Genomic DNA, 24,642 nt, shown 5'->3' on the forward strand with positions numbered 1-24,642 from the left:
CATTTATCTTTAAAACACTTGATTATCCTTGGAGTTACTATGAAAGCTCCTTCCAAGAACATAGATGAAACAGATACTACCCACGTAATTTTCATGTATTTGATTATTTAGCAGAATTACTGAAACTTGTGAAATATTTCTCTGGTAGGTTTACTGAAGTGAGCAGAAAACCGTGTGTTAAGTCCTTCTGATCTGTACACCTGATGTAGCACACAGAGGCAATGTTGTTTTTCACTGGTCAGAAAAGATAATATTTAGTGATGAAAATTACATGATGCCATGTTTTTATGTAAGATGTGCAGCAGTATCTATTGTGACTTCAATATTGGGAGTCAGCCTATGCTTCCTTAAAAAAAACAGCCATTAGAAATATTTTTCCCAGCTTTTTAATACCTTGGCATGTTCTCTGTGAAAAATAAAGTGGTTTAGATGTGTGTAATAAGAATTGATGAACAGGATGTGAACCAGACATGACGATGAGTTTTCAAGCACACAGGGTTAAGTTTTGTTGCGTGGCTAGCAAGTACTAAAACTGCTACATGCAAGATTCTCTCTCTTTTCATTGTGATGACTCTTTACTTATTAACATTAACATTTGGGGACGGATTGCATCTGCAGAACAGGGGATCTTCCAGTATTGCATGGGATTAAGTTATTCTACAGCCCTGTGGCACAGCAAGCCCTCCTCAGACTTGTCAGGAGCGTGTTGGCGGTGCTATGCTCCCTCCGTAAGTGAGCGCGTAGGTAGGAAGGAGATCCAGCTCTCTCCCTGGCAACAAGTCATACTTCTACAAAGGTCAACTTTATGCCAGAAACTCTCCCAGAATGGGCTGCTCCAGAAATAGCAGATGTGCGAGATAAGCCATAGTATGACATCCAGTAAGGGCACGTTATTAGCATGTTTTGTACAGGAAGCACCACCCTCGTGTTTGATGGCTCTGAGAACCTGATAGCTTCTGAGGGTGATCAGAGGGTTCTCAGCTTAGTACTATATTGATGCCTCCCTCTTTCATGCCTTACAAAATCTGTTCTCCCTCCTGAGACTTGAGCATCTCCCAAGTATCTGACAGTAGACATGGAATCAGCCCAACAGATTGAGCCCTTTGCAGCTTTTTCCTCCTGCTGTCTCCATTTGAGGGGCTAAAGGTGTTTCTACAGGACGTGGCTATCCTTCGTTATGCCATAATCAAATCTGCTTTACAAAGTATTTTCATAGTGGTTTTAGTAACTCATGTTGACTTTAAAAGACAGCTTGGTATAAAATGAGGACCCTAGGGTTCTGTTCTGTCCTGCCTCTCTCACTACATTGTGTAACCGAGTGAATAAACATTCTCAAGTTTGCATCATGTTGGGGACCCTAATCCAGCTGGATGTTTTGTTTCTTGCCTGCCAACTGATTTAAGTCTGAGAAAGAGCTGGAGAACTTTAGCATAAGGAAAAGTTGAAGAATTGTGGTTTTGAAAGCTTTTTATAAAGAGGTGCTCTAAAGGGGTGAAGTGGAGGTGAAGAGGTACAGAAATGTTTCTGTAGTAATAGCCTGTAAATTGGCTGACAACCATATTTTTTTGTCCTGTATAAAAGGGTTTTGCCTCTACTCTTACACCATAGGCTAAAATCAGGTCAGTTTCTAAACACAGACCAGATAAACTGCCCAGCACTGCAACAGAAAACTCTATACAGCAGTTTGTATTAAGTATAGGCAAACCACTTCTGGGTAGACAAGAACTAATAATTACATTTCAAATTCTCATATGATAAGCATTTGGGTTTGAAGTGTTTTGTTACTCAGTTTCTGTATTTTCATTCCCATTATGCTTTCTTGGCACTGCCCAGAAATGAATGCTGCAGAACACTATTATAAATTCTTTTCACCACAATTTCCAGCACATGTTTTCCAGATAAAATTCTAGACTGACATTAAGATAGGAGGCAGGAAATCTATTTTATTTAGAATAATATGCAGAATCTTTGTCATTTTTTTGAACTGAAGACAAGCTTTGGCAAAACTCAGGTAAGTGACGAATACATGCTATTTCCCACCCGTCTTTCCTGAGCTCACTAATGCCTTTTGAAATCAGATTCAGTGATTGATACTTCAAGAAATCAGCTAGCCTTTCAGGTCAGCTCAGTTGAGCGCTGTCCAGTTACAAAAGATGGGGCACAGAGAATTAGAGATGTTTGCATGAGGCGTAGACAAATAGAACAGCTACTTTTCCCCTTTGTGGAACACTTCAGCATCTGATGCTGACACTAGATATGTTCCTCTGTATCATCATATATGAAGTTTTAGCGTGTATACTGTATTTAGATTTACAGTTGTTTATATCTACAGTTTGAATTCTCTTCTAGTGTGTTCATACTTTGTGGTTAGTATTGTAATTCATCAACCCATATAGCAACTGCAAACTATTTATGCACTTCTTTTCAATTAACAGCCTGAATATAGGATTCTTTCTTGCCTCCCAAACCTTTGAGGTCTTCTGCACAAATCCAATTTACCCAGGTTTTGCATGAGGGATCAAGAAACAATGGTAGTCTTATGAGTATCCAGTTCCCTGCCTTTGCTTACTCCAATACAGCTGCTATAACAATGTTAATTCAAGAGCATTAAAAATACAGAAATTACCAGGCTGAAAGTGGCAACAACTAGATAACTACTGCAGATAACTACTATATTACTGAGTAGGTAACTATTGTAGCAGTGACCTCTTACTGTGCTGAATTTTTAGGGAAAGATTGAATCTTAAGGAAAAATGCAGACTGGTTTAACACATCAAGCTGTACAATACTATATTGCTGGCTAGGGGGAAATTTTCATCTCTTTTATTAGTGTTTTTCTCATCTTTGCAAAAAAAAGTTACGATTTCAAGTATTCCAATACAAAAGATGCATGTATTTGTTTGCACACCAAAACCAGAAGGTCACTAATAATCAGAGCACTTCCCCGAGCTGAAGAGCAGCCAAATTCATAACCCTGCTCTGAAGCAAACAGAGCAGAAACTTGAATATGGATCCCTACTTTCTGATGGTGGATAGGTCCCAATTGTAGATGCTTTCTACCTTTGACTACCCTTGGAAAGACTCTCACATTCTCTCCTGTTAGATAATTCACTTGTAAGTATTTGTGAGGCCTGAGAGATATCAACTTGATAGCCCCATGGGCAGGACACTCACGGAGGAAAAGTAGGATTCAGGTCTTTGCTCCAGCAATACTCGTGATGTCAGACAGAGCAAGGATTTGATCCAAGATCTATGGCTGTCTAGGCATTGACTCTAAATATTGGAGTATTGAGTTGGGATAATGTGTCTTGAACACACACTTTCATTCTAACAAAAAAAATCCCTCTTTAATTCTCCATTCCATTTTGTCCTTCAGAAACATTTCCCACAGAAATTTACCAATCCTGGTACATTTTCATATTAAATTCTGTCTTGATGTATCCGCATTTTCTATATAATCCCACCAGTCCAAAAGTTCTTGATGATCTCTGCCTAGCTTGTCCATCTCCCTGTCCATGCAAAGTTGTTCCCCACAGACCTTAATGGGCTCCGCCAGTTTGAAGTTATTCGCTGCCATAAACTGCTTTGTTCCTGGGAGCACCGCACAATGGAACCACTGTATCCGTTTCTGTTCCCTTCTTTACAATGCACATTAACAGTTGCCTTCAATAAGCTGTCCATAGACATTGCAAGTCACTAGGAACATATCAGCATCTAAAAGTAATTTGAACCTTTCCTTCCAACAGGCTTTGCTTTGCATTTACTACCTTTGGCAAATTTCATCTACCCTTGAGTTGCCCAAATGCCTTTTAACTTCAGCCCTAGTGATATTTTCTTCAGTACTCTGATTATTTTTATCTGCAAACTATGTACCTTACTATTAATAATCTGCAAAAGCAGGTGAACCAAGATATCGATTGCTAGTCACAGTAATGAAGGGGCATCTTGCTATTAACCCCTTTCCAGGGAGAATTATCCATTTATTTCCAGTCTTTTTATCTTATCTCTTAACCACTTTTTAATCCATGGCAGGACTTTATCTTTCACCATATGGTTACTAACTTTCCTTAATAGCCTCTTGCTAAGGACTTTATCATCAAAAGCCCTTTTAAAGTCTAAATAAATTATATCCACTGATTCATCTCGGCTCCTCATTTGACTAACTATCTTCCAAGAAATCTCACAGGTTTACAGAGATAAATGACAAAAGATGGGTTCAGTGGTCCATATCATAAATTCTCAGATCCTGCATAAAGTCACATTTCTTCTTTTACAGTTTTGCAGCTATCTTTCCTAAGACTGAACTGTAACATTTCACTATTTATTTTTTGAAAATTGTTTAATGCTCTCCACTTCTAAAAAAAAATCACAACTTTTTATCTCTTTGGGTTTTTTTTAAAGAGTAGAACTTGCTCTCTGAAACAAGTAACCAAAACATCAACTTTAGTTCAGCTGAAAGAAATGAGCGACAAAAAATGCGTTTATACAGAGACAACATTATAAGGAAGCTATATCAATATAAGTACAGATGTGTAAAGGTTTAAAAAAAAAATCCTCAGGAAGTTGCAGTTCTGTGCAGTCCTCTAGTGAGGAATCCTCAGACAAGTGCTGGCATCCCTACTCAAGTACAAATATGTGCATAAATAGCTATGTGAAGACTTACTACTAAGTATTATATTGAGCAAGATGAAGTCTAAAAAAACGATTGCCATCTAAGGGCCCAATCATTCATTACTTTTGTGCTCGCTCAAAGGAATAGAGAAATTCCTGTTCAGACTGCATACACCTAACTGTTTTTTCTCCAAAACACAAGTTCCGTATTTCAGAATTTGTCTAAAAATGTATTTCTACTGACCAGCATTTTCTGTTACCTTTAATAGCAATCTACCTTTGTGACATGAATGCAACACATCAATTTTAAGTTATGCAGTGTAACTAAGCTTTAGGAACACTTCATTACTAAAAGTATGATATGTGAAGCCACATCAAAGCCTTGCTGCAATAGCATTGCTGAAATAGTCTCCAACTGACAAAAGAAAAAAAGGACTTCATTCTTGTTCACTTGGAAGTCAGTTCCTTTCCCAGAGAGCCTAGTGAACTAGATTTTTACCTTATGACTTGAAACATAATACATTCCAGCTTTGCTGGACTGAAGTGGGAAAATACTTCAGAGCAGAGAACCATCCACATCAAATTCTGTGACCCAAATGAAAATGTTTAAGCTCAGCTCAATCTCAGTTGACCTCAGCTGGAGATTAAAACACGAGGATGGCACTGACCACTAGAGTATATAGACCTTAATCTGCGAGGGATTCGTAGGTAATGAAGACTTTGAATTGAACTCAGAATCTAAAGGGATGCCGGTGGGACAGCTGTGGAGAGGCCTACAGCAGGTGTTGTGGTTACAAAAAGGATTTGCTAATTTCTATGTGGATTTCCAGTATGCCCCTATTTAAAATGAGTGAGTTACAAAAATCCATTTGGAAAGTCACAAAGACGTAGGAAGTGTTGCACAGAAGAACAGGCTGCATCCTCTTTGCTGAACTTGGATGGGAAGGGGATGCCAGGGAGACACTGTCCTCTTACCATGCTCTTATCATCTAGCAATGATTACACAAAATCCCTCAGTTTTGACTCAGAAACTATCAGAAGGTGCCCTTCCCTACAGAAATTCCAAACACACATATTTACACAGGTAAAGGCTTCACTCTAAAGTAAGACTGATTTATTTCCAAAGCAGAGCTATTTACTATTTCAGGTAAATACAGGTATTATTTGACTGTCATACAAAAGTTGATTTTATCCTCTTGTGAATAGGTCAGCATGCCTTAAATTTGCCCTCAAGAGACTAGAGCTGGTCAGAACCTCAGGTCTACATTTAGCGTGAAATAGATCGAGATCTCCAGTTGGAAGGTCCTTACAGGTCTGTGCTGTGCCATTGTTCTCTCATGCTTCAGTGGGAAAGACACCACTTAATACATCATCATCATCATCATCATCATCACTGCCCCCATCACCCTGGTATATCCTTAGTGGCTTTTGTGCAATTCCTGATGCCTCAGCTTTTGAAAACTGGAAGAATTGAGATTCGTTAGCATTTGGGATTTCTTCCCTTGGCCCTACAACACACACTAAATTTTGGGCAGAAATATAGTCTACTTTGGTACAGCCAAATTAAGATCCCCCCCAAAATGAGCAGCCATTTCTGGAAATATCTTCAGTTTCCCTTTTATGTCTTTTCATAGCCAGGTTGTTTTCAGAATCCAGTGCCTCTCCCACAGCCTATATTTGCTTATTTATTTAATTTAGGCTTCTCTTGGATGTTTTATTTGTGTTACCTTTTTGGTATTTTTCTTCAGAATATTTAGTAGCAATTTGTAATTTTTATTTTGTGTTTTGCAGTCTTTTAAAGTTAGCACTTTGTTTCTTTTTTATGGCCTACATTTCCTCTTGTATCTTCCTGCTTAGCCACCCCATTTATTTTCTTGCTTGTGCTTCCCGTTTTTAGCCTTCGGAATGCAAATCTTCTTTGACTCTTTCACATTCTTAAGCCTCCATGCTGATTCTATGGATTTTAATTTCCTAGCTTCAAGCAGGGAGTTTCTAAGTTACTTCCTCTTTCAAAAAAAATCCGCTTCTTGAAGTTTAGTATCCCAGAGAGTAGGGCTTCTTCATGTGTTTCTCTCCTGCAATGAAGCTGAAATTATTTATGTGGTAACCATTTCTCAGGGCTTCAGACACAATTTTTAGTCCTTGACAGGACTATGCCAAATGTTGTTTAGATTAGGATACAGACAACTCTATGTTCTCTAGACGCTATCTCAATGCAGCTCTCACTGAACTAATACGCAGTTTTGCACCAGTCTTACTGCCTTCATATTCTTTTTTCCACTTCAGTGCCACTTCAGTTGCTCTTACCCAGAAGTCAGTACTTCACTCCTGCTATTATCCTTCATGACCTACACCACCTCTATATCCATGGGTCTACATAATGTGTTATGTTTCTCTTCCAAGAAATATCCATGCAATTCCTTGCACACAGAGCTACTCCCCCCTCTCTGCAGCTTGGTCTGTCCTCCCTACATGGCTTATAGCTAGAAATCATGGTATGCCTCTGATAATTCTCATCCCCTTATGCTCAAAAAATGCTAGTTTTTTCCCTCTCCGTGATACAGTCAGGATCACCCATTTTCACACTTAAGATTTTTTTTATGCTGGTTTATAGGCACTTGAACTTTTATTTCCTAACTATAAGATGATCTAGATGAAAATTGTGATCTAGTTAGTTGAAAAACCCTGTAAAGTCTTTTCAGCTCAGCCACTAAAGCACTTCACATGACATTGCACCTCACTCTTATTTACCACTCTGCTAGGGTAAAAGGTCCTTAAAATAGACACTAGTTTTAAACTGGCTTTAATACTTCTTTACACTGTCAAATTGATTTGAGAAGGCATTTATGTAACTGCCAGTTGGATACACAGATTATTTTTTTTTAAAGACCCACTTCATTTTGTTGTTTGAAACATATTTGTAATTTATTTTAAATGTTCTTTGCATCCAGGCATAAAAGCACTGTCCTGATTCCACTGGGTATTTTCAAAACTTGCCAGTATACCATAACATATGCATTTTACATTTGCTTATGTGGGGTTTTTTTCAGCTGTAATAGAAATAGTTTAAGTTTATTCTTGAGTAGTTAGAAACTACCAAGAAATTACCACCTGCCCTTCCCAATCAAGGGGGTTTTTTTATTCTCTCCAATTTCTTCAGTTGTGATGTGTGGTTGCAGTGACACTGTACCAGAATGGCCTGCACGGACCCTGAGAAACATGCACACGTGTTTTTCAGGACATCTGGCTAAGCCTTCAGCCCCTTTTCCATCAGTGCTTGATGTTTTGTTGGTCTTCCTCTTTTTGTCCTTATCACACTTTCTTTACCACAGCTACTTAACAGCCTCTTCTGTCTTTTGTGAAGTCTATGGGATGCTGTTTTCCTGAGAGGTGAGAATCAAGCTCTGCTTTCTCACTTGCCCATCTGAAATTGTGATACCAGACTAACACTAAATGGGGTAGCTGTGCTGATGATGACCTAGTCTTGGTGGTCCAACCCTTTGACAGTGATTTTAAAATCCATTTGTTACATTACTAAAGACATTTTTAGCTAGCATCGCTCAACTGCAAGTGTTAATATTCTGCTCCTTCCATCAAAGCTTTTAGAAAGCATTAATTGATTCAGTCTCACTGTAAAACTGGTGACAAGGCTCCTTCACAGATGGGGGAGTTTAAATTTGTGGGAGTGTAACCATGACTAACTCAGACAGTAGGTCAGTGTCAGAGGCAGGATCTCTTGCTAAACCAGCCAGACTGCTAAAAGATAAAACCTCTTTTTCTGTACGTACTATTCTGGGAGATGGAAATACAGATGAATTTCAGAGCTAGTGTTTACATGTGGATGCATGTCTACAATTCTATATGGTATTAATTGCACACTTTTCTGTGCACTCACCTATACACACGCACACAGTATCGATGAAAAGACCCCTTTCTTTGCATTCTTTGCTTGCTTTCTGTGTCACTTTATCAGCTGTCGTCTCTGTTGTTATTCCCTTGAGCATTGTCTGGGAGGCAGTGCCCTCCTTGCTGGAACAGCTGTATAATGAGTTCAAATGAAGCTGGAGGTTGAGGTGTTGCTCCCCTCTGTACTTTTCTGTTCGGAGGAGTATTTCCATTGGTGCAGTGCAGTGACAGTACTGGAAGTCCAGGTTGTTGTCTCTGGTATTGTTTCTATTCGCTTTTCAAAGGTTTTATTTTAGTAAGGTGCTCCAACATGGAGAGAGAAGGCAGGCCCTGCTATTGAGAAAACAACCAGGAGCCCAGCGCAGAACGTGCCCAGCAACTGGTGCAGCACAGCTCTTCCTCCCATCAGCCAAGACAATTGTTTTTAATGTTTGGATTCTAGCTGAAACACAAATGTGTTCATGTTCTTGCTCTCTGTCTCAGTTAATTTCTCTCTTTGAGGGAGCAACAGGACAAATCCTTGATAACTTATTTCCTGGTTAGAAGCCTTTACCTGCTTTCCTAGTGGTTCCCTGTGACTGGGAACCTTTGTAGTCAGCTCTTCCAGCTGTTTGCCTAAATGGTCTTCAGGGAGACTAAAAGCAGTGAACCTGGAATAACAACATTTGACTTCAACTAGGTCCCAGGAGAATTTAGTTATTACTTAATGGATTGAATTGGCGACATACCTTATACCAGATAACTGCCAAAGGTTGCATGAAATTAACCTTCACAAATGGCTAGTTATTGGTATACTCCTTGCAGAAAGCTGGGCATTGGGCGACACATGTTCATTGTAATTAATACTGTTTTTCATACCTTTACATGCCAATAGTATTTGCAATGTCTGGGTGAAAAAATTCACAGATTAAAGTCTTGATGGTGATTTTAGCCATTTAGTGATCATGTGTCATTGTGTTCACTACACTGAGCATAAATCCTGTCTTGTAAACAGCAGGGAGACTAATGAGGTTTGCCCACATTCTGGTATCATTACAAGGGGTTCCTGCAGAGAAAAAGGGAATTTGGTTAGAAAGGAGAAAAGAAACATGAATTTTAAAGGAAATGGAGGCGGGGGGGGGGGGGGGGGGGGGGAGGAATCTCAGGACTGCCTATATGAACATTTGTTTTTAAGGAAGGCTTTTTATTAACAAGGCTTATAATGTACTTTGCTTATTTAAGGAAATCTCAGTATAGCTAGGTTTTGTTTTTGCCGTAGTCCATGTTTTTAATGCTGTATGTTTGGCAAAAGTTGAGGGGTCATGTTTTTAATTTGCACACTCAAAATTATTAGTCTGCTTCTACTTAAAGGTAAATAGAAGAGCTCATTTTTCATGCAGGCCTACATCTCTATACAGAATAGCTTGCCAGTCATATATAAAAATGTTAAACTCTGTCAAATATTGGCAATTATTTTGCTATACCCTGAAGTGTTTTATTTGCTTGGGACTGTAATCAGCTCTTGCAAGAACGCTTCACATCCAATTTTAGTCTTAGCACCATAGTGTACTTTGGGGTGTAAATTTGTCAGGTATCCAAGCACAGCAGGCTACTTTGACAGCTTAAGCCCAGTTCTCCCCAATCAGCCTTATGAACACTAAAAAGTAGAAAGACCTGTTCCAGTTTGGTATAGGTAAAGTCGATGGCTTATCAACAGAAAGAACTGGAGGAGAAATCAGAACTGAACTCTGAGGAAAGGGGATCTAGCTAAAGGTTTCTTCTCTCCAGAAGAGTATTCTAAAATAAATAAATCAGTATTTCCCAAGACTTTTTATTGACAAGAATTTCCAGCCAGAGAGATTTCATTGCAGCATTGAATGAGAGGAGAGGTGTTGGGTTCCTTTGCATCTTATTGAAGAGCAAAGAGAGTTTATAAATCAGACTTCTGGGAATTGTTATCTCACAGCTTCTTCTAACAAACACAACAATTTGTTTTAAAGGCTTTCACCAAAGATGTCATAAGTGGTAATCCCTATGTTGTAAGTGGGTACTTAATGTGATTTAACTTAATGCTGATGATGCAAAGCTATTCTCCCCCAAAGCCCATTAAGAACATCCAATTTTCTGGTAGACTAACACTCCTGCTTACTATCGCAGAGATAAGTGACTGTTTAACCAGGACAATAAGGAAGTTTCAAACCAATGCCACAAAACTGGGTGGCCACAAAACTGGTCTTTGTGAAAGTTCAGACTTTGAATGCAAATGTCACAAGCTGGATTGTCTGGGGGGTTTTTTTTGGAGTAGTCTGAATTTCTGTATGTACAGACATGTACATACAAGCACTTTCGATCACCTTAATGAGCATACTGGTGAATATCATTATTTATGATATTAGTAAGTATGGTCTAGGTAGAAAAGGGCCAGTGCAAGTCATTTATGTAAATGATGTAGAAACTGATAAATACTGAGTCTTACTTCATGTTGCCCTAAATGCAGATAATTCTAACAGTTTATCCAAGATAATGCTTCTCATACTGCATGCTTATTTGTTTGTTTGACACTTCGTGGATTCTGTATGTGCAGAATGACATGAAAGGAAATGTCACTGGCATCATTTAGCAAAACATGCTAACAGTAATATCTGAAAATACTCAGGATGCAAAGTAGAAGTGAAGGCAAACTTTCCAGGAGCTTAAGGCTGCTCACTTGGGTCTAATACAGAGTTAGCACTTTGCAGGTCAGTGGCTCTGCTATTTGTCTCTGACCTAACAGATCTGGAGTTCTTCACATCAAACCCAAGTCTTGCTGAGCTGAGATCAAACGTGTTAAGGTAAGGATCTTGCCAGTGATTTATCGTGCCAGGGAGGGTGATCAGGCCATAAGGGGCCACTGCAAATGAAGTTGACATTCCAGTAATTTCTCATGTGTAGTTATAAGGTAGTTTTCTCAGAGCTTTTAAGTCAAAATAAATTTGCCCATTTTATTTTTCTGTGTTGCCTATAGTGTCTGAAAGCCAGTTAGGAGTATTTATTTATGCAGCATAGCTAATTTCGAAGTAAGAACTTGCTCTGTGGTGATGAACACTTAAAATGGCAGTTACCTACAAGTGATGATCTGCTAGATTCTTTTAAATGGCAGAACATGTTTCCCATGTACAAATAAATAGATCACGCTGTTTTCGGTCATGCATAATGAGCACACAAGACTTGCAATACGCAAATGATGCAAAACACAGGAAAACTATACAGACTAATACTTGTCTTATTTGTACAAACCCCTCCTCATTCCCACCATTTCAAATGAGTGCTTGTGGAAGGGTTTCCAGGATCAAGTTCTTAATAGCCACAACTTCATTAAAGCCCAGTGACAGGCCAATAATTGATGCTGTAAACAAATACTCCCTCCTCTCCACTCTTGACTTAACGGATTTTTAGAAATCTTTCATTATTTCATTTTTTAAGTTGTAGTAAGTGACATCAAGGATCATACTCCATAAAAAACACTGCCATCCTTACCCAAATCATTCAGTGATGGATTTTCTTTGTTATTAGTGGAAATGTACAGCATACTTAATTTTTTAGTCATCCGGGCTTCAGAAACAATGTTTTCTGATGCAGTTAAGCAAGACAGTAAATGTTCTTCTCCAGCAATTAGAGAGCCTCACAAGTGAAAGGATAAGTAAAGCTTAGGAGCTTAGTTTCTTAGGAATACATGAAGTGCTATCTGAGCTATGGGAAAGTGTTATTGCTCCTGTATTGTGCTACTAACAGCAGATAAATTCTTCTTTAACTGAAAAAAAGTAGAAATTACTTTGAGGAAAGCCTTTATGTGCTGTAAGTAAAGTTTCTTCCCGCAGGTTTAATAAGGCAGCTAAAAGGAGTAAAATGTTTGTGGTGGGTATAGTTCAACAGACAATACAATCTGAAGTTTCTTCTCTTTAGATTAATTTTCTTGAACAACCAGGCACAAAATAATCCCTTTAATGAGACTGAATTGAAATAACTGATGCGATATCAGCATGTGGCACAGTGAGAAACTAAAGTAGAAAAGAGTATCATCACAGTTTGGCAGGCTGGGTTTTGTGCAGGAAATACTTGGTGGGGGGAGGAGGAAAGTAAGCATGCTACCGCATGTTGTTAAGACTTATTTAATCTTCTTAACTAATTACTCACACTTCCTAATTCAAAATCATACAAACAAAGACGTTTAGATAAGCTGGGAGTTTTTTCAAATGGGTGCCCCCTACAGCTTAGAAAATAAACATGACAGGTTTCCCCTGTCTGATGTGCTGCCATTTGCAAAAGAACAGACCCAACTCCCAGAAAGACAGAAGACTAATTAAGACAGGAAGACAGGCAGGTCAAGCATTTGGTGTGAGGGATTTGGGACATAGGGGAGAAAAAAATCATGTTACATTCCACTTTCACAGCAGACTGACAGGAGGCTTCAAGCCCTTTCTCCAATTCCATTTGCTGCCCAGAGACCCTGGATTCCCTCCGTTTCTCCTCCCAGTCATGCCCATTTCCCAAACCTATACTGTGAGCTGGCTCCGTGGGGGACTCGCTGTATCCACGTTTAGGCACCTAAACAAGATGTCTAGGTGAGTGGGCCAGTGCAGCAGCCACTGGTGAGACAGGCCCTTATGGGGGGTGGGCAGAGATGGGGGTGACTGAGCCCACCTGAGGCGCAGGTCCTGCCCCGAGGGAGTGCTGCTCCCTCTCCTCCCACCCCACAGGGACTGGAAAGAGACTGAGCTTCTGCATTAGATGCCACCATTAGCTGCTAGATCGTATGATTTCCACACTGAAATGTCACTGAGACCTTGATATATTCACCTATTTTAAACGCTTCGCTTCTGATACAAAGTCCACTGATGTCAAGGACTGTTTTTGATTTCAGTAGGATTGGCTCAGGCCTTGCTACTAGTTACATCCAGAGAAGCTGAACGCTCTAGTCTTCTCATCTGGACGTGTACCCTTGGCACAGGACTCGGGTTGCGTAAGCATAAGTCTACTAGATTTCAACGTACTGCTGTGCTGACAGCGAAACCAGAGCAGCCTCATTCACTTATGCATTTTGTTTCCGATTCCACTTTTTTGATCCTCCTGCTGTAGTATGTTTGTAAATGTTTAAAATTTTCCAACCCTCTCAGTACACTCTGAAGTTTGGACTTTAGATTTCTTGAATGAAACTGCAAGCTTGGGTTTATGAAGGAAACCCCCATTTATGGTAGACCATGTCTAAAAGCCATGATGTTATCCTTCTGGCTCTGAGGTCCAAATGAGTTTTAAAAAAACCTGAACACCCCCAAACACACACAGCTTTAGAAAAGAGTTCTTCTTCCTTTTCAATTTTATTTTTTTTTTTTTTTTTTTGAGGTGGGGAGGATGTCAGGGAAGGAGCCAGGACAACCCAGCAGCCAAAGAAGAAAAATAAAAATTAACATGTTCTGCTTTTGTTTGGCCCTCGCAGACTTCACAGGCTCTAGAGCAGGTGTCAAGTTTCCAGTGAAACAGCTTTGTCTCCCAGTACAAACATCCCTCTGGAGGCTGTTACCATCGCTTCCTTTTCATCAATGGGGTCCTGATTCAGCTCCCACTGAAACCAGTTGGATTTTTCCTTTTATTTTACTGTGGGTGGGACCAGACCTCTAGTGACTGAACTATAATGAACGACACGGTAACCATTTCTGTTTGTATGCTCCAGCCAGCCAGCCTGCCTTGATTTATGGAGGTGTATCATTTGAAAGCGATGCAGTCGTTGGCACTGCCCAGTGAAAGGCTTATTCGTGGATTGCCTTGAGAAGCAGGATTGTGCACAGAGAATGGGGAGGTTGGCCTCAAAGTCTGTGGCCCGTTACTCATGATTTGTGAACTGCCAGCAAGGAGCAGTGACTCTCGCTGTTCTTGTGACTGATCCCCTTCTCAAAGTAAAACAGCACTGCGGATCAGTTGCTGGCCAGTCAGCAATCAGTCTGCTGGGCTTGGCTTTTGCTCTCCTAGTGCCTACTTATAAACCAGGTTTTCGTTGATTCCATAGCCAGCTGTTGGTTTCCAGTCACTCCCAGGAGTGCCCCACAACACACTCTGGCTAGAACGTGAGAGATTTATTGTATCAAGACAGCCATAAAAGTGAGGGAAAACAAAGCCTGAGAAAATAAACAAGCTGCACCTCTGATTGGCAATCCCTTCTACTTCATTCCCTTACAATTGTACTAATCATTAGGACTCCTGAAATGTTTCCAAAGGAGAGGAAATGAAGTTGCTGAGATGGGAAAGGATATGAAATTTCCTGACCAGACTGAGGCACAGGTGCCCGGTATCTGTGATGTTATGCAGTATTTACCAAGGGAAATGCTGCTGCTGGATTTTTTGCATACCTCTAAAATTGTTGTATGTCCCGTCCCCCGTCCCCGTCCCCCGTCCCCCGCCAAAAAAGTGCCGTTATGTATTTCTTAATGTCTCCAGCAATAAGAAGATGCTGAGGGCTGAACAGCTGTGATTCTTCCATAAAGTACTTTGGCATCTGATGCCCCCTCCCCCATCTTTTCAGATTTAATGTCAAAGGATCTCTAAGGAGAAAGTCACATATGAAAAAAAGATCTTTGATGGAATGAAACTATAACCAGCTACTAAATCAATTGAGTTAGGAAATTCCCATTCCTTCCTCCATTCATCCAGAACCTTATCTCCTGTGGGAAGCCATTATTATTTGGACGTTAAAATCCCCTTCCTGTACCAAAAAACATTTCTGGAGCTGCAACAGCACAAAAACATTGTTTATTAAATCCATGGGAAAATAATTCCACCTCCAAAGAGCTGAATGCTAGGCCGCTGTCTGTCCACTGGCTGAAGTTCTTACTTATACAGCTGGGGAGCCTGAAGAAAATGTCTGATGACATCACCACTAAGCAATATCAAATTAAGAATGTAGATCATCATTTCACTCACACATCATTTAAGAACATTTTCAAGAAAGGAAATGAAAAGTTACGTTGTTGCCACCTGTGTTGATTACTCTTATGAATTAAAGGAGCCCATATTACTTTTTTTCTATACGTTTTAATGGAAGACAATACAAAAAAAGAGAGGCAGTGAGCACGCAGAAATCCCCAGTGAATTTAAAAACCAGTTCCATTTTCCAAATCCAGGGCTAGCCCCTGGGTGAACGTCAGAGGGAATGTGTAGTGCCACGAAACCAAATCTCATTCAACTAAGAGCTGCAAAGAAGGTATTAGTTCTGTGCTGCATTTAATTAATTCTATTTATACACACCTCCACACAGATAGTTGTTTTGTACTTCCTCACTGGTAAGTAGTGATGAAAACACAAAATCCTATCCATTTTCTCCCTGCTTTAAATTTTGTTACTACTGCATTGCAGATTAGATTGTTCAGCCTGGTTTTGTACACATCGCTTTCTCTTTGACTACTTACCGCTCCAATTACCTGCATGGTTGGAAATGAACATTAAGTTGCTAATTATTAGTAAGCCAACTGGGACAGATGGCTACTTAAACAAGATATTGTAGTTGTTTATTTGCAAAGCTTAATTTGCTTTGCTTTATGCTAAAAACATTTCCTCTTGGCTTGATTTCGAAACTGATGAGCATCCAAAAATGCTATTGAACTTGGTGCATAACGCTTTTGAAATGCAGGTGTTATGCAAAATGCAATATATGATTTCCTTCCAACTGCATGTCAGCAGAGTCTCCAAGTAACATGAATTTTTACATGATAACTTTGAATTTTCCTTTTCCTTTGTATACTTTTTTCTGTGATATGGTATCTCAAAGGCTCTGAACAGTCACGTGCCCTGTAGGATGGGTCAGATTGCTTCCTTGATTAGTCCTATGGAACTCTGTCAACAGCAGCTGTATGTAATTAACCACGCGCAGAATTTGAACCTAGCAAATATGTGGTGGGACCATTATCTTGCAAACTTCTATCTAAAGGTCTATGAGAACATGGGTGTGTGAGGAAGAAGTTAGTGTCAGTAGCAGGAGGGATGTGCCTGTTCTTTTAGGAAAATGCCATGCCCTCTCCATCTTTCATTTGGAAAGGAATGGAAATTATCAAGAGACCTTTACGATGAGATCTCACGAGAATGATGACACTCCAAGGGCACATTCACAGGGGCAACTGGGAGCCTCCAACTGCACCTATTACACTGTAAGTCCTGTTTGAAACTTCCCCATCCCACAACATACACCCCTCACCCACCCGCTACCTCAGCTGCTGCCCTGTTCTGCATGTTGCCTTAGGTGGCATTGCTGGTGAACAAACAGTATTCAGTCTCCTCCTTAGACCACTGTATGCCAACTACAGCCAGATTCCTCACTTTTACAAGAGGCATTGTCTGCTTTGCCAGTTGAGTTTGTTCTTGGCCAAATCACTGTACTGACAGGGACACCTAAGTAAAACAGGAAGGTTTGCCTTTTCTCTTCCTGCTCTGACATTACTGCAGTTATTGGCTCTACTGAGCGTAGATGGCAAACTGAATGTTCATGTGTTCCAAAATTTTTCAAGCGTTCTTCTCTTTCCGTTTTGGCAGTTTTGTTGATAGCACCCAACAGGCCAGATTATTTAACTACTCACAATACCGCATAGCAAATACATGACATACTATATACTTTTTCTTTTCCTTACTGCAAATCACAAAAGGTAACACTAGGACTCAAACAAAAACAAATTACCTCAGTAACTCCTGGAAAACTCAAGTGGTTAATCAGTTACCTTTTATTTACATATATATGCTTAATGCTGAATTAAGTTGTAAAAACCAAAGGCTGATTTACAGCCCCAGTCAGCCTTAATTAACATTGATTCCAGGGGAATAGTAAATGTGAATAGCCTTCACAATTGAGGTTGAACAATGAACTCACTGGGTGTTGTCCAATTTGTAGCATGATTTACGTGGAAGCAAGCCCTTCTTTTTTCTAGGGTTACCCCTTTTTCATCTGGTGTTTAGGATGGGTTATATATAATCCATAGATAGGAACATTTGCTGTCAAATATTCTCCCTGATTTAGAGTTAGCCTTTACCATGGTCACTATAAATAAGGCAGAAAAAAACCCTATTTGAGGCTTTGCAGGGATTCCTTGTTCTTACAATGTGTCATCGCTTGTCCATTTCATGGCATTTTTACGAAGTGGCCATAATGAAAGTCAGATTAAATGTACAGGATATATATGTTTAATCAACAGCCATTGGAGTCAGTAGTGCTGGAAGAGTTATAAAAGCCCCTGTGAATGCAAATTTATTGCAAAAGAATCTGCGTCTTGGTGGTAGGAATATCTGCTGAATGGTACTACCTGACACAGAACACCTAAAACTTTCAAAAGTGAATTATTTAAGTGTAAGGTTTTGCTTGTAAAGCCGCCAGCTGCTGGATTTCAAGACTTGAAACTGTTCCAAAACACGGGACTAGGTACTTTATTTGTGCACTAGAGTAAATGCTCTGATTTTATTGCCAATTTAAATGTGCTCAGTTTACAGTAATGAGCTTGTATAGGCAATACCTTGTTTATAGAAAGTGGAACAGGAAGAAACTAACATTAACCATTAACAGTAGCAATTTCTCTTGCCTTCAACTCTAACTTTATGCCAAATTGATCCTTCCCATGTCCTATCTGAAATATTTGCTATTACTGTGCTGCTTCTAAATTTGTGGGATAAATGGAGCATTCAATAAAATAATACACTTTATAGTTCCAGTCAACATGAATTGCAACACTCTTTTGTAATTCCAAGGCGCTATTTCTTATTCCTATGGTGAAATGTATTTTAAGAACAAATACGTATCCTGTGATGATAGGTGTTCATCCCAGCAGAATGTAGTTAACGTTTTTTAAACTTTTTAAAAAAGAACAGACCACTTCTATAAGGGAAGAGTACTGAATTGTGGTTGCCACTGCTTCTCAGGTTCCTGTACTCAACCTAACTGTTTTATTCTTTCAAGACAGATCACACGAGGAACCTATGCGTTTATGGATATACTGTAACCTTAAACAAACATCCTTACATCTCCTTTGGCTATCTGCTCCTGAAGCTGCAAGCTTTTCTCCCTTCCTCTCCCTCCTCAGTGCACCCCGCCACATGCTGAGCATGGAGTTAACTCCACTGAACTCAGTGGAAAAGATGACAGCAAAATCCTTCTTCCATACAGGTCACAGATCTCAGAGATTCTTTGTTTCACTTACAGTCTAAAAAGTGACAATGATACGCCGGAGGATTTTGGCTTATGGTATTAGTCACTAGAGATCATACCGGTGATTCTGTCATTATCTTATTTTGGCTGGGTTAGCTCCAAAATGACCTAACGGGGACCAGTACCTCAGTTTGCAAAGCAGTGTAATCACTGAGCAGGAAGACACCACCCATGGTCTGAGGAGCTTACAGTCCAAAGACATGAACAGGTTCAAGATAAATACAGTGTGCAAAGAAAGCGATAGATGAGTACAGGTGCGGTAGGTCCTGGGTTCAGCTGCCTCTGAAAACGAAAACAAAAACGGGGGGAAAGTAAAGGATGGACTCTGAAATGGATGGAAGGGCACACAGCAAAGTGGCTGAGGCTAGAGGCACAGGGAAGATGAGGAAACACGATGGAAACACACCCATAAAAGCAAAAGCACGTGTAATTGTTGGTTTCTATGCACAGTTGTTACATTGCCAAGGTCCTTTCCAGGCAGGCACAGGTTCCTCCTGCCCATGTCCTCAGTCAGCTGGACATGAGTCAGCTCTGAACCAGAAGCTATGTCACTGCAGTTAGCGTGGCACTGAGCCTGAGCTAATAAGCCCTGCTGAAAAGAACACAGCTACAATGGCTTCCATTTGGCTTGGAGAATAGGTTAGGCAAGCTCACGTCTGGTAACAGAAAACTCTCATGCGCGTTCATGTGCAAATATAAGTGTGCAGTTTCTTTACTTTAAAATGCACAGGCACACCGGTGTGCTCACCATGTTCTTTTCTTTTACGGACACTTCATACCCTTTGGTGTTGCAACTGCTCCTCTTGAGCTTTCTGACTGTTATTTTCTCTTGGCTGCTTGTTTTGCTAGAACAGTGGTGGGTTTTTTTCCCAGCTCAGTTTCTTCTCATCAATTTATAACTAGCTCTCTACTTGTTTCCCTCCTTCCTTACAGATACGTTAAAATTTTGGTGATGCTTTTTCCTTAAACACCCAGCATTTTGATGCTTATGCTTTTTTTGCCATCAAACAACTTGTAAACACTTGAGTTAGAGTAAGTTTTAAACTATTTAGTTGGCAGGCTGGTGCAGCTATCCTCATTGTACTATTCCAAGCCTAAAAAATCAGCAGCTGATCTATAATCATATCATACTATTCTTTGACTAGAAAAGACAGGTATTACATTCCATTCATTTCCATGTGAAAAACATGTAAATTTTTTGTCCTGGTTTTGCCACATCAAACTTTGCTATAAAGAAAGCAAACAAAAAGGGAACCAACAACCTGACACCATTTAAGCGAAATCCTTATATGTGAACTGTCTTCCATTGTCTCCCTGAACTCATCTGGCTGACCTGAGCCACGTACCAGTACGAATGTAACAGCTTCTTTATCGCATGGTAGTAAGACAGCAGAAAGTGCAAGATTAAAGAGGTGGCAAACTACTACTCTGGACATGTTGTTTGTGATGTTTAGTCTGCCTAATCAGTGGCACAGATTTTTGTTCTGGCGTCTGTGGTGGTTCTGTGAGGAAACTGGACCGGTATAATTCATTCTTGTTCCGTAGCCACAGTCTAAAAAGATAGGCCAGTTTCTACCACCTGAGTATCTCTGGAACTGAGACCCCTGAATCTTTCAAAGGGTCCCTTGGCTTTCTACTCATCCACAGTCATAGGATCTGTACGGGGCACAGGGCTTTGCTTTGCTTTAACCAGAGAAAGGTCCCTGTCTCTATTAACACAGCTTAACCTCTCATGCAAAAAAGGGTGGTGAACATGCCTTCTATCTAGGGGTGAACTCCTGCCTCCAGTGAAGTCAGTGGTAAAATTCCCATTGATTTCAGTGAGGCCAGAACCTCCCCTTACACATTTGAAGTTGTATTTCATGGAATACAATGAAAGAACATTGATACCTGAACCCCAGGGAGCCCATATGGTGCCTGGATTTTTGAACACTTTCATTCTTAGAAAGATTTCAAGGACAGGAAGAGTCAGCATACCTGGAAAACCTTTCACTCAGTCGTTTTTCTTTCCTATTTGCTAATAAATAATTGCATCCTGTTCTTGAAAGTCATTCAGTAGAAAATAGCTGGCATGTATGCAGCTACCACTAAAAATCTACTTTAAACAAACTCATTTGTCATTACCTCTCTCAAGACAGCTGTTGTAAGCACCATTAAAATTCAAATTTGGTTTGCCCATGACAATTAAAATTATGTCAACACTGAGAGAATTTAACAATTTCCATTGTTCCAAGCAGATAAGCAAGTTAATTCTGTGCTGCAAGCCATCACTGTAGCCATAATCAACTGACTGTGTATTGAAGAACTGTGATGTTTGAGATTATTCAGCCTTGACTGGGTTGTATCAGTGACCAAATGTTTACTTACTGAATTGAATGATTACTCCAAATCCTTGTGTTGTCTCCAGCAGTTTCAAGGCTTTTTGTCTGATACAGGTATTTCTTTTTTTAGTTTATTTGTTACAGTTTTTGAACCAAATCTGAATGTCAACCAAGTTATTTAGAGTTTGATGTTGCTTCTATAGTGACACTGCCACAGAATACAGAAACACATCAGGGGCTGACCCTTTGCCCGAACTCTTGAAAACCATAATTTTCACAGGCATAAATAAGTTTCAACTCTTTTGTATTAGAATCTGCAGCCTTTCCTAGGAGTTTGTTGTTATATACATTACTGTTTGCTCATGCAGGAGGACTGAGACTTTTTTTCCTTTTCTAGATTTTCATCAATAATGAGTGGCAAAATTCTGAAAGTGGGAGAATATTCCCAGTATATAATCCAGCAACAGGAGAGCAGATCTGTGAGATCCAGGAAGCTGACAAGGTAACGCATCCCATGAATGGGTAGAAATGCATAAATAGATCAAAGCAACAGGTCCAGAATAGCACTGTTGGACAGTTCTTTTATTAATCACAGTTCCAAGACCCATCACGTGACTAAGGTTGCACAGTAGTGAATTTCATAAGCCTGGTAATATTATTTACCTCAGTGCCTTTGGTTTTTTTCTTCCTTCTTGACAGATTGATACGGACAAAGCAGTGAGGGCAGCTCGCCTTGCTTTTTCTCTAGGTTCAGTCTGGAGGAGAATGGATGCATCAGAAAGAGGCCATCTTTTGGATAAGCTTGCAGACTTGGTCGAAAGAGACAGGGCAATTCTTGCTGTAAGTGGCACATGAAAATGAACAGTCAAATCACCTGTCAGTTTTACATTCTGAGAGCAACTCAGTTCATAAATGTGTTAATATGAATTATGTTTAAAAACTACACTCAGCTTGATGGCTGAGATGGCCGACTGTCTACTTAAGACCTGATCCAAAGCTCACAAAAGTCAACAAGATTCTTCCAGTTGACTCAAATGAGCTTTAAATTGGACATCAGACAAATGAATGGGTGTGCAGACACATGTATGGCTGTTTTGCATGCTTGTAACTTTTCTAAAATAAAAAATGGAAGACTGAGTGAAGTGATTTGTGCAGATATTAATGAAATGGCAGGTAGAATGCCTACTGACACTCAACTGGTAACATGAATTCTGGGTACTGCACTATTTCGCTCATGTTTGAAGCCATCTAAACGGTGGCATTGTTAATGTTGTTTTCCGCATGTCAAGTGCTTTGAACTAAGCTGGTGAACATCTTAATTCCAGCTTTGTCAACACTTAAATCATCTTACCACCAGTGTATACTGTAAAATCGCCACAGGGAGAAGGAAGTGCACAGCAAATCAAGTTTACTCTGCCTGTCATTTGATTTTTATTTCTAGAGCCAAGTTCTTTACTGAATTGCACTGCAGGCAATGCCATTAATTGCTCTTGGGGATATAAGTCAGTGCAGAATTAGGCCTCCATTCTTCTCTACAGAAATTCATTTGATGGTTGGTGTGTTACACATGGGTGTACTTTGCCCATTCTTAACGATTTCTATTAGACAGCTATTGAGAATGAGTTAAGCTACTCAACATCTTAGGATATTGTATTGGATTCTTTTTGCTAAATGATCTTAGGGACCCCTAAGAGGATAGCTTATAAGATACTTTTAAAAATAGGAATATTAACTTAAAAATAAGGACATTAGCTTGTTAATTTATGAGCTTCCCTAGAGGAGAATTTGTTTATTTGATGGCAATAAATAAACTGGCTGTACAGTATAGATATCTCAGACCTCAGCAGGAGTCTTGGCAGCCATATAGAGAAATTTTTATATTCACATCAATTATATAAAGAGGGATATGTCCATTCTTCTCTTTATGGATTCACATCATTAATATGGGGTTACAAGGAGCCCCTTCTCAGCTGTTATCATTAACATAACAGAACCTAGCTTGACAGGCATTTTTATCTTGGCTCCTGATTAAAGCAATTTAGCATTTATGTATCTGGACCAAATACAGTGGCTATTAGGTCCAAAATACACACAGGCACATGTACATGCATGTGGACACACACACAAACCCACAAGATGGACACATAAACACACGCACACACACGTTCTTACAATCACAGTCATTCCAGAACACTCCAGAAGGAACCAGATTTTTTTTTAAGGAAAATGTTTTTTGTTCAGATTTGCAAAAAGAAGTAACAAAGGGGATCAGATAGTTGTTCTGAACCTTCTGTGTTAAGACTATGCCAAGGTGTAACTGGTTGGTCTTGATTAAAATCTTTGTCATGATTGAAGAGCTGTTAAGACAGTGAATACTTAAGTATGATAGTCTAAAAATGCTACAGTGCTTATATCTCTTAACTCTTTCTTGTCCTCTAGACTATGGAATCACTGAACAGTGGCAAACCTTTCTTGCAAGCTTTCTATGTAGATCTTCAGGGAGTCATAAAAACCCTGAGGTATTATGCCGGTTGGGCAGACAAAATCCATGGAATGACCATTCCTGTAGGTAAGGGGGATTAAAGCACAGGTATGCACCTAAACCTTCTCATGGCCAAATGGCTTAATAGATTACAGCTTCGTGAAAGGTAGAAGAGAACCTTGTTCTGGTCTTCTAGTGTGTAGTATGTTGCTGAAGCAGCTGTTTAAAAGTGAGCAAGGGCTGGACTAGATGACCTGCTATTGTTCTGCCCTACATGCACATCCCAAAGAGTGTTTTGGTTTTTTTGCGTGTGTCCATCTGATAAGGAGATAGCTCAATACCTACATTTAAATATTGTTGCACTTATAAAAATGGATGTGGTATAAGCCTGACAAATACCTTGGAACACATGACAACAGTGTTAGCTGCCCTATTAAGAAACAGTATGCTTAACGTATTTATATCTTGTTTATATATGTCTTCTTACTGCCTATGCAAATAATTTTACTTGGGACTAACACTGGATCCAAATTCATTTATAGTTTGAGTGAGTTTGTAATGTTACCATGGAGACCTGTACATACGTATCAGATATATTTTGTTATATATGCTTCTTCAAATTATTCAGTGGGATGAGTTTTATATGGTACGTATGAGATAGATCTTTACGAGTGCTAGGAAATTAGTTGTTCTGCTCTTATTTTTTGCTAAAGAGATGATAAGAAAAAATCCTTAACATTATTTTTATTTAACAAGTCTCTTCCTCCTGCCCCTCCCTCCCAGCTATTTAACAAATACAAGCTGCATTTTCTGTTGCGAACATACACATTTGCAGTCTGGACTAGATGTACCAACTGCTATAATTATGCAAAATGGCACATGATAGCAAAGAATGATTTTATGCAGGTGCAGTCATTAAGATAAATGTACTCATCTTTTACCTGCATAAAATACATCTTTGGAAAAACAGTAAAGAAAACCAACATTTATTCTATGGATTCTTTTTGGCTTTGTGGTGCACACTGTTCATCGAGCATGCATGTTTATTACACTTTACTGGAGACCAGGAAGGCACACTCACAAGTAAATGAATTTTGCTGTTGCACATCTATTTCCATAAAATTACATTATGT

At 39.6% G+C, this 24,642-nt stretch overlaps 1 protein-coding gene and 1 long non-coding RNA gene across 3 annotated transcripts in view; one reads left to right on the forward strand and one right to left on the reverse strand.

The window, feature by feature from the left end:
* The window catches only part of ALDH1A2 (aldehyde dehydrogenase 1 family member A2), a 58,365-nt gene that overhangs the window by 3,676 nt on the left and 30,047 nt on the right, over window positions 1-24,642 (forward strand). For both annotated transcript variants that reach the window (XM_030013773.2, XM_030013772.2), the window contains exons 2-4: window positions 21,425-21,529; window positions 21,727-21,867; window positions 23,467-23,596. In XM_030013773.2, the coding sequence (XP_029869633.1) occupies window positions 21,425-21,529; window positions 21,727-21,867; window positions 23,467-23,596 (376 nt within the window). The remainder of the gene's footprint in view (window positions 1-21,424; window positions 21,530-21,726; window positions 21,868-23,466; window positions 23,597-24,642) is intronic.
* The window catches only part of LOC115341217, a 135,669-nt gene that overhangs the window by 841 nt on the left and 110,186 nt on the right, over window positions 1-24,642 (reverse strand). Inside the window, exons 5-6 of the long non-coding RNA XR_005932349.1 lie at window positions 21,691-21,865; window positions 9,376-9,562 (exon numbers count right to left, since the gene is read on the reverse strand). This is a non-coding gene — a long non-coding RNA (uncharacterized LOC115341217). The remainder of the gene's footprint in view (window positions 1-9,375; window positions 9,563-21,690; window positions 21,866-24,642) is intronic.

The sequence above is a fragment of the Aquila chrysaetos genome, chromosome 5 (genome assembly GCF_900496995.4).
Source record: "Aquila chrysaetos chrysaetos chromosome 5, bAquChr1.4, whole genome shotgun sequence".
In the NCBI taxonomy this organism is placed as follows: Eukaryota; Metazoa; Chordata; class Aves; order Accipitriformes; family Accipitridae; genus Aquila; species Aquila chrysaetos.